Raw genomic sequence first — 11,048 nt, forward strand, 5'->3', positions numbered from 1 at the left:
TGACTGCTGCTTCCATGGGCATTGATCGTGGATCCAAGTAAAATGAAATCTTCGACACTTCGATATTTCCTCTGTTTATCATGACGTTGCTTATTGGTACAGTTCTGAGGATTTTTGTTTTCTTTATGTTGAGGCGTAATCCACACTGAAGGCTGTAGTCTTTGATCTTCATCAGTAAGTACTTCAAGTCCTCTTTGCTTTCAGCAAGAAAGTTTTGGTCATCTGCTTATCACAGGTTGTTAGTGAGTCTTCCTCCAATCCTGATGCCTAACTCTTCTTCACAAAGTCCAGTTTCTTGGATTATTTATTCAGCGTACGGATTGAATGTTGTTGTTAGGTGCCATCAAGTCAGTTCCAACTCACAGTGACCCTATGTACAACAGAATGAAACACTGCCCAGTCCTGCGCCATTCTCACAATCGTTATGTTTGAACTCACTGTTGCAGCCACGGTGTCAATTCATTTCGTTGAAGGTCTTCCTTTTTTTTCGCTGACCCCCTACTTTACCAAGCATGTTGTCCTTCTCCAGGAACGGATCCCTCTGGACAACACGTCCAAAGTACTTTAGACAAAGTCTCATCATCCCCAAGACAAATGAAAACATACACCCATACAAAAAACCTATACAGGAACGGTCACAGCAGGATTAGTCATAATAGCCCCAAAGTGGAAACACAAATGGGCACCAACTGATGAACGGATAAATAAAATGTGGTGTACGCATTCAACGAAATACTATTCTGCAATAAAAAGTACTACTCATACATGTTACAAAATGGGCGAAATTTGAAAACATTACGCTAAGTAAAAAAAGCCAGTCACAAAAGACCACATATGATTGCATTTATATGACAAGTCCACAATATGCCAATTTAGAGACAGAAAGTCAGTTAGTGGCTGCTTAGCAATTAGGAGGGGGAGTGGGTAGTGACTGCTAAAGGGTGTATGGTTTTAGAGGGGGCTAAACGTTCCAAAATTAGATCATAGTCATGGTTGCACAATCTGAAAGTATACTAAAGAAACACTGATTCCTGAATAAACTGAATGCTTCGAAGGCTAGCGTAGCAGGGGCAGGGGTTTGGGGACCACGGTTTCAGGGGACATCCAAAAAAAAAAAAAAACACTGAATTATTCACATTAAATAGTACATGAATTGTATCTCAATAAAACTGCTAAAAAATTGAAGTGTAAATATTCAATGAAATACCACAGCAATGTTAATGAATGAACCAAACATACATGAATGCAAGAACATATATGAATCCTACATACACGAGTGAAAGCAGCCTGATACAAAAGTTGTTGGCCGCTGTCAACTCGGTCCCTGACTAATGGTGACTCCACACACAAGACGACTGGATCATTGTGATCCACAGGGTTTTCAATGGCGGATATTTTGAGAAGTAGATCATATACCATACCATTTCATTTGTGGCAAAATTCATCTATGGTAATTTTTTTTTTTTTTTTTTTTAGAAGTTGGGTTAGCAGTTATTCTTGGATGGCTGGGGAAGTGGACAGACGAGGAAGGGACCCAAAGTAGGCTTCCAGAGTGCGAGTTATGTTGTTTCTTATCTCTGTGCTGGTTATTTTGTGAAAATTCTTCAAGCTGAATATGTATTATTTGTGTACTTTTTTGGGAGGGAGAATGTGCTATGCTTCAATTCCAAGTTTTTTTGTTGTTTTTTTTTTTAAAAAAAAAAGACTCATGATCTTTATTAGGTTAACAGCACATAGCACAGGAGGTTCAAGCTGTGTCACTTCAAGTTGTGCTTTCAAGACTGACTGACACACCTGACTGGGCAACTGCTAAAACAAAACTACGGGCAGTGGTATGCCATTTTCAGGTACCTAATCCCTGCTGGCAATTATTTAACAAGTACCAGTCTCTTTTGCACTTGTTTTAAATGTGGCAGGGTCAGGGTAATCAGAAAGGAAGAGGATGAAAGTATGAAGTGGGTTATGAATCTGAGTGTGCCTGCATTTCCTCCTAAGCCCCAGCTAAAACAAGAATACGTACATGTAGTTATACTAGAAGGAACCCTGGTAGTGCAAACGGGTAAGCGCTTCGCTGCTAACCAAAAGGCTGGCAGTTCAAACGCACCCAGTGGCTCTGAGGAAGAAAGGCCCGGCCATCTATTCCTATACAGATTACAGCCTAGAAAACCCTACAGGGGCAGTTCTATTCTGTCATATGGGGTCACTATGAGTCAGAATTCACTTGATGGCACCCAACAGGTTATACTAAAAGCTTCTGGTATTGGCAATTTTTTTTTTTCCCTGCGTCATTTCATAAGAGTATGTAGGGAGAATATCTCCTGAAACCCATTTCAGCCATAAGACATCATCACTTCAGGAAGTCCAGTTCTGGTTCCCAAATACCATGTTCCCTAAGAGATCAGTAGGTTACAGAGGCCGGGGCATGGGAAATAGCCTTTTGATTCAAGGGCTAAGTAAGATGATAAATAATGGACACATTTCTAGTTTTACTCCTGTTCCATCTATCAGTTGTTTTTTCCTCCATCTATTAGTTTTTCTTAGACCAAGTTATGAACACTCTTCAATCAACTGAAAAAGACCTAGTTGAGTACTAACATACACTAATGCCTTCCTTCTCGAACAAGTTTATATGAAGCAGTTTCTGTCACTACAGTACTGGCAGTGGTAGTTCCATCCTAGTAATGTGTGGGCACGGATAGGGCTGTGGACTCCAGCTTCAGGTGAGAAGCATACAGTAGCAGAGACAACAGGTGAAAAATGAGGGGGATGACGTTGTAGGGGATGTTAAGCACCATTAAGGGAAAGATAGAGACAGTTCTCTCGTAACGTTAACACACACTTTTGGTTAACAGGTAGGTCCAACATAACTCGCACACATGCAAGACAGCCCCCTCACCTCATTTGAGAAACACATCCATTCACCCAAAGAGGAGTTATCATTCCAGAGGAATTCACCCTCACCTCTTCCATGACCCTCCCCCCTACATACCGGAAAAAGATATTCTTTCACACAGACTAGAGATCGACAACCCTACACAGAAAACCCCAATATCAAGACTGGAGAAAGGCCTTCCCACCTCCAACCTGAAAGACTGGGAGGGGGAATATGAATACAAAAAGAAAAATTAACAGAGGGTGATCAAACTACGTGAAAAGCATCAATACATTTAATTAAATGTCATTCCAGGATTTAACACACAGACCACTAGCAAACACAACAACCCTTATCAAAGGTAAACTAAAAATTACTACACAGCAAATGCTTGTCACAAAGTCCATTCCAAAGTCTGCAAACCTGTAATTGTGCATGTACTTCCTCAAAGAAAAATAAAACATTAATTACTATCTTGTTTCTTGAATGTCAAAAAAGATGTTGTTAATCCTCATTTACTACTCCTAAAATGGAAAATCAGCAGGACCTTTTTGAAGGATCGTCTATCATTATCAAAATTTTAAACACACGCTTCTTTTGTCCAGTAATTTCTCTTCAAGGAAATTACCCTACGCCTTCACGCAAGTGTGCCCAGATACATGAATAAAGTTCATCAGCAATGCCTGTATTAACACAAGAAACCTAGAACCAATCTTTAAGCTACCTGTTCTCAGAGTGTGGTCTGGGGACCCCACCTGGGCTGGAGGATCAACACGATTTTCATGATAATGATAAGATGTTATTTGCTTTTTTTTATTTAATTCTTATTTCTCTCACAGGGTCTACCCTGTGACACTGCAACAGGCTAAATGCAGAAAGAGGTGAAAATCTTCCTCTTTTAAAAATTAAACCACACAGTAAGATATTTCTAAGAACGTAATTCAATGACTCTCCTCACTGAACTCTTTTATATTTTTTCTTAAAAACTTTGTTAACATGTAACACTGAAGAAAACACTCTACTTTTAAATGAATTGATATTTTTCAAAAGCATTAGTTTTAATTAAATATCAGCAAATATAATCCACATAAGCAAAAGCTTTTTGAGATCTTTAATTTTAAGAGTATAAAGGTGCACTGAGAAAAATAAGTTTAAGAAATGCTACTCTAATGCCACTGATGGAGTCCCTGGGTGGTAAAAACAGTAAACGTGCTTGGCTGCTAACCAAAAGGTTGCAGGTTGAAGTCTACCCAGGGGCACTTGTGAAGAAAGACCCGCTGATCTATATCTAAAAAAATCAGCCACTGAACACCCTATGGGCACAGTTCTATTCTGACACACATGGGGTTGCCATGAGTTGGAACGGACTAGAGAGCAACCGGAAAATTGAAATGCCACCAACAGGACACTGTGTAAATTAAACAGTGGGAAACGATGTTACTTTAAATGACATAGATCTGTGCATGCTAACACAAATTGATGCCCAAAATACACTGATAAAATGGAGCCCTGGTGGCTCAGTGGTTAAGAGCCTGCTATTAACCAAAACGTTGGCAGTTTGAAACCGTGGAAACCCTATGAGGCAGTTCTACTCTGTCCTACAGGGTCGCTATGAGTTGGAATCAACTTGACGGGTTTGGGTGTTTTGTTTTGTTTTGTTATACCCTGTTGCCAGTCCTCATCACACCATCAAAACAGAGTAAACACCTCTGGGGAGGAGAATAAGGGTAGCTGGCAGCACAGACAGCAAGGTACTGTTCTCAATGAGTCTAAATCAGAGGACCTAAAACTAGTGCCTGCATCCTGGATGCAGCTAGCTTGTCTGACTCCTGGTCTAACAACACACAGACACACTGACACACACACACACATTCCATGCAAACGTTTTTGAAAGGAAAGATTTCACATAAAAATCTAGATTTCTGGTTGGAAAAAAAAAGACTCACTATTCAATTAAAGAATACACCAAGACTTATGTGAAGAAAAATAATACCTACACCTCATAGGATCGCCATGAGTATTAGTTGAAAATTTGTACTGAGGTGCTTACCGCAGTAGTACATAACCAGCGCGCAATCAGCACTGTTTTCAGCGCGTGCTCAGACCATCATCTTAATGGCGTTGCTGTACTGCCGTACAGTAGAAAATTTTGTATTGACAATGATGATCCAGAAACACATTACAAGTATGAGTCTAACCAACACGGGTTCAGTATAATGTTTTATATTTAGGAAGCATTCCATGGAAATAGCCGACGGTTTTAAAATTACTGATGCACAAAGATAACTAACTTTAGTTATCTGGAAAACTTTAGTTATCTGGAAAACTTAACATATTTAGAGGATCTCAGTTCCTTTCAGTGGATGACTGATTTATTTTAGAGTTTCTGTAACTTTTGTGATTTAATCTTCAGTATCAACCAACCAATCAGATTCAGACAGTATGGGAGTACCTAAGGCCAGGTGGTGGTCTCAGGACTAATTTGGACAAACAGTGAAGGACTTCAGATGAACAGCTCCAGCCTGTCCCCCTGATGAGGTGGTTCAGCCTCAGGCTTACCCATTATACCGTCTTCATCAATGCTTATGTGTAGGAAGAAGGCACCACCAAAAGTGAGTCACTCAAGTCCAAAAACTCATCTGTAAGGTCTATAGCAGGTCTGTGCTCCAAGTCCCTCTATCCTGATTTTTTTTTGCCCACAGTTTATACACACACACAAACCAAACCCATTGCTGCCAAGCCGATTCTGACTCATAGCAAACTGACAGGACAGAGTAGAACTACCTCGTGAGATTTCCAAGGAGTGGCTGGTGGATTCAAACTATCAACAACCTTTTGGTTAGCGGCCGAGCTCTTAACCACTGCGCCACCAGGGCTCCAGTTTACACAATGGCGTTTAAAACCTGAAAGGAAGGTTTAAGGGGGAAAAATTGGTAACATTTTATTAAAAGCTTTCACAGCTGGACAAGCCTCCACTACACTCCAGGCCCTGAGCTATAGCCAGTGCAGGTAACAGCTCTCAAACTGTGGGAAGTTATCATTTGCAACGGATGATCAGTAGGGGTTTGGTTACCCCAGGACTATTAACTTTCTATAAGGTAGGTGCACACACAAAGAAAAACCCTGTTGAAGTAAACTGTCAGAGTGCAATCTTGCCCCGGTACTAACACTGAGCTCTTCTTGGTAGCTAAATATACATCTGGAATGTTTACTGTATGCAACATTTTATATTATTACTGACTTATAAGGTGAGTAAAAAAAAAAAAAAAGGCTGATGGTACCTCCGTTCATTTCTTCTACCACAGCAGCCCCCCCCCCGAAAAAAAAGCCTTTTTCTCACAAAGTGTTCTGCCCTCCTTTTCTCTGTTACAGTAGGGGTAGGGGCAGACCCACCTACAGCCAAGGCAGAGTTCTATCAAGAGACAGAAGTACGGATTCCAGTTTTACCATCAGCTACAAATACTACCCGAACAAAACATTTCCCTGGGTCTCATCCTCCCCGTGCCTCAAGTAACAGTGAGGAGTTTGCTTCTTAACCCTGAAACAGGCAAGTAAAGTTGGATAATAGAGAAAACTATTTTGAAATGTAGAAATACAGAATTTAGGAGTCCCTGCATGGCACAAATGCTGAAGTGCTCGACTACTAGCTAAAAGGGTGATGATTTGAACCCACCCAGCAACGCCACGGGAGATAGGCCTGGTGATCTGCTTCCAAAAGGTCACAGCCTTGAAAATCCTACGGGGCAGTGAGCTCTATTTTGCACACATGAGGTCACTATGAGTCAGGATCAACTCTGCAGCAACTAACAGCATTCTCGATGCTTGGCCAGTGTCTGTAGTAAAGAGTGTGGATGTGCCTTTACGTCCAAGGACATCCTCCATTGTGTGCAGAAATCCAGTTTTTTTACTTCTTTTTATCAATTCAAAAACTGTAGGTGGGAGGTCATAAAAACCACAACGAAGACAGGAAAGCATGAGTAAGAAATGAAATTATGCTCACTTCAGCAAGTTAACAGGTATGGCATAAGCTGAAAGAAAATACTAAATCTCTGCTGAAAGACGTAATATTATAGGTACACAGCTACCATAAATCCTGAGAGAAAAAAAAAATTTTTTTTTATCTTCATTAAGAAGGAGCCCTGGTGGCACAATGGTTAAGTGCTGGGCTGCTAACCGAAAGCTCAGAAGCTCAAAGCCACCAGCCACCCTGTAGGAGAAAAGGCCTGATGATCTGCTCCCATAAAGATTACCATCTAGGAAACCCTTTGGGGCAGTTCTACTCTGTCCTATACGGTCACTGAATCGGAATCAACTTGACAGTACAAAACAAGAACATTTAAAGAAAACATGTTCCCACAACAAATACTGCCATGAGGAACCTAGTGAATAAGGCTGTGATCCAGAAATGCACTCCATAGCTCAGTCAGACATCCCTCCCCTCCAAAGCAGGTGGGCCATATACCTACTAAGGCACTCAGCAACTGAGGGGATGCACATACTAACCCCAAGACTGATCTGCCCTGTAATACGGGGGCCACAAGTACTTCCATTCAGAAATTGCCTCTCTGATTGTTAGGTGTCAAGCTCTTCTAACAAGAACCGAGACTCCATTTGAGACAGCATTATTATAGTCTCCCTGCCTCAACACAGACCCTAGCTGCAAAGATCTTAAGCAAGATCTTAACACTGACCTGGCTATGTGATCTTAAGCAAGTTACTTAGCCCTTTGAGCCTCACTTTCCTCATCTGTAAAACATGGCAATAATAGTACCTACCTCTTTTTTTGCACTATATTTTGTTCTGTTACACATAAGTTGGAGCTTATCTGACTACAACTAACAAAAACAATTATTAATAGTATCTATTTCAGATTCAGAGGGGTGCTGTGAGAATTTACAAGAAAAGTCCCAAAAGAATCCCTGGCACATGGTGGGCATTTGGTAAATTTTAACGATTATTATTCATATTTGGAATTTTCCTATTAGAAAAAATGTTAATCATTAAACTAAAAGTGTTTCCTACACTATTTCACAAGTTTCCTGGGATTTTTCTAAGCCCACTCTTTGGATTCAGTTTTCTTTACAACTCAAATTTAACAAGAGCATACCAGTAATTTAGTTTAGCTCTCTTTATCTGTTAGATAAAAACTGAAGCCATTTGTTTTAGTCATTCAACTTTCCCTCCAAAGAGAGGGAAAGACGTTAGGGACTACTGCTAAAGTGGTAAAAATCAAAATTGGGAAAAAAACAGAGTCCTAAATTACCATGTTAGAAGCGTATGATTCCTCTTGATAGTATGACATTATGCTTTAATGTTTAAAAATACTTTAAACAAAAGACTCATTTGTATTAAGTCAAGTTTAAATACATGATGTGAATTAAGGTTTTACGTTTGAGATTTCAAAGATCCACATGCTGTCATCTCAAAAGAAGTTAACTGAACCTTTCCAACTCACTAAGTAAAAAGTTCTGCCAAACATCCAGACTTGTAGGATAGCTGATTATTATGTGATAGTCCTACACAATAGAACACTAACACCTGACAGTCAAACATATTATTTCACGAGACAGATAGGTCTCAAAAAAATAAATCCAATATATTCAAAATCTTAAAAATGCCTCCAAAAAGAAATTATTTTTCTCCAGTTTAAAGCTAATTTGGGTAGCCCATAGACAATTTACTCCAAATTACCATTGTACCACTTTTCAGTTCAAACTGAACGTCAATATCCCTAGAATTTTGTTTTTTGTGTAACTGAAGCTCTGGTTAGAGTGTCCAATGGAAAATTCCTTGAAATGAATTTGTAATAATTCAGATATGTGACCAACGACTGTAACCATAATAAACTGAAAAAGCTACTGGAAAATTAGACTGCAAAGTAACAAGAAAGGTGAAATAAAACTACTTCCAAACCGGTAAGAAACAACGTGAAAACAGTTTCCCCTGAGATGGTTATATTCTTTTAAGTGTAATTCACAGTATGCACTGAGAGAAGTGGGAATCCTTACAAGGAGCAAGTCTTTATAAATCTGAAACACTGTTACTTTTGACACCACGTGGTCTATGAACCTGGAGGGCTGTTACAAAAAATGTGAAGGGTTTATGTGAAGCCTGAGGCACAAGGGCAGATCTTAAACGATTTTAAAAACATCTGCCAACTTCTCCCCACCTGTTACCTGAACCAAAATATAAACATATATTTAAGGAACCAAAAAAGCTCGCATAGAATGATTCCAATTTTGCAAGATGTTTACAGATGAAAACGACCCACAAAAGTCGGCATTGCTACTTTGAAAAAGGCAAGCAGTACTGAGTAACACAAGTCTATCTTCTCCGGGCAAAGAAGCGCATTTTCCCTGCCGAGTGTAGCCGCCAGATCCATGAACCATTGTTGTCAACCTGCAACAGGATCAGAAACAGGCAGCAGAGAGATATTAAAAGGAAACAAGGAGAGCATGTGCAGGGTAAAAAGCTCTTCAGAGTGAGTTGGCGAAGAACTTTCCTAGCTCCAACAAAGTGTCATCTCGCTGCTTTACAGATGGGTGAACTAAGGCGGAAGATCGGACGCAGCGGTGCCTTTCTCAAGGTCACCCCACGGGTGCGGAAGAGCCGCACACCCCGCGCTCCCCCGGCCCCGACCTCTCCCCGCTCCCGGGCGGCGCAGCTCGGACGTGCTCGGCTCCCCTCCCACCCACATGCCCCAGGCACTCGGAGAAGCAGACACTCGCGCGCTCTCCGTGGAGCTCCCTGGCGGCTGGGCACCGCGCCCCCGCAGCCCAGCCGGGGACCCCTCCGATCCTGTCCGAAGGGCGCCCCTGCCCCCCGACAACCGTGGAGGCGACCAGAGTCCCGCCGCGAGGGGCTCCACTCACCGTCACTCTCGGCCCTGACAAGCAGGGACATGCCCTTCAGCCGCTCCACGTAGCCGGACGACACATGCCCGGTGCCTCGGTCGTCCCACTGCCGGTCCTCGTTCAGCGTGTAAACCTTCACCCGCCGCCGGGTGTCGGTCATCGTGCCGCCCAGGGCCTGGGGCGGGCGCCCCGCCGGAGTCGCCCGAGCAGGGGCCCGGGGAAGGCGGGAGCCGAGGCGGGAGGGCGCCGCCGAGCGAAGGTCTCCCCGGCCTCACTGCCGCCGCTGGCCGCCGCGGGGCCGCGCCGCCGCCCGCATGGCCCGCCTTCGGGCCCGAGCTCTGGGCCGCCGCCTTCCCTCGCCTGCGGCTCCTCGGCGCTATTGTCCAGGCACGGCGAGCCCGGCCGCCCGGCCGCCCCGAGAAGGCGCGCAGCGCTCCGCGTCCTTCCGCCGCCCGCGGTAGGAACTCGGGGCGCCAGTCACTGCGCTGCCCCAGCCTCCGCCATGAGCTCCCCGAAGTCGCTTCCCGCGCCGCCGCCGCCGCCGCCGCCTACTCAGGCTGCCGCCGCCATGTTTTCCTTCCTTATACCTGACCCTGCCACCGTAGCCGGTGGCTCCGCACCGCCCTCCCTTCTTCAAATGTCCGAAACCGACGGCCGCCTGCTTCTGCTGCTACTGTTGCCGCTGATCAGGAGACTCCGAGACCCCCGGCCGCCCGAGCGCTCCTGGCTGTTGGGAGTCCCTTCCTCTACGCCGCTGCCACCGCCTCTTCCGTCTTCCTCACAGAGCCAATGCCGCCGCCATCTTGGTTCGTCCCTCAATAGGCGCGCGCGGGGCCTCCCAGGCAGCAGCTGCAGGGGCGGCCCGTTGGCCCCACCATTTAAAGAGACAGAAGCGAGGCCTGGCGCCTCGCTTCCGCGGAGGCCTCGGACGAGGCGGGCTCCGAGTTGCCGAGGTGGCGGGAGCTCAGAGCGTGGGCGAGGCGGAAGGCTGGTCGCGCAGGTGACGGCCCGGGACACCCTCGCGCTTCCCAGCGCGCACCGTCGTGCGAGCGCGGGGCGGTGTGTGCGTCCGTCGCGCCCTGTTTTCGTCATCAGCCCCGCTCGGGCGTTCGAAAGGGGCGTGGGCCCGCCTCCGACTGGGGTCGCTGGGCCCGGTCTCAGGCCGTCATGCTCTCGGCTTCTCGGGCTTCAGATTCCCCTGGCGCCTTCGCGGCTGCTCCTGTCTTCCCGGCGCCGGGCGTTTCGGGGCCGTGGCTCTGCCCGCGGCGCACCAGCCGCCTAGAGTGTCCCCATCCAGGCCGCCTTCGTGGCTGGACGAGGCG

General features: G+C 44.8%; 1 protein-coding gene across 2 annotated transcripts in view; it reads right to left on the minus strand.

Annotated features, from left to right (window-relative positions):
* PPP4R3A (protein phosphatase 4 regulatory subunit 3A) overlaps positions 1-10,012 on the minus strand; it is a 42,134-nt gene extending 32,122 nt beyond the window's left edge. For both annotated transcript variants that reach the window (XM_049897902.1, XM_049897903.1), the window contains exon 1: positions 9,745-10,012. In XM_049897902.1, the coding sequence (XP_049753859.1) occupies positions 9,745-9,886 (142 nt within the window). In that variant the 5' untranslated portion in view covers positions 9,887-10,012. The remainder of the gene's footprint in view (positions 1-9,744) is intronic.
* Between the last annotated feature and the right edge of the window lie 1,036 nt (positions 10,013-11,048).

The sequence above is a fragment of the Elephas maximus genome, chromosome 10 (genome assembly GCF_024166365.1).
Source record: "Elephas maximus indicus isolate mEleMax1 chromosome 10, mEleMax1 primary haplotype, whole genome shotgun sequence".
NCBI lineage: Eukaryota > Metazoa > Chordata > Mammalia > Proboscidea > Elephantidae > Elephas > Elephas maximus.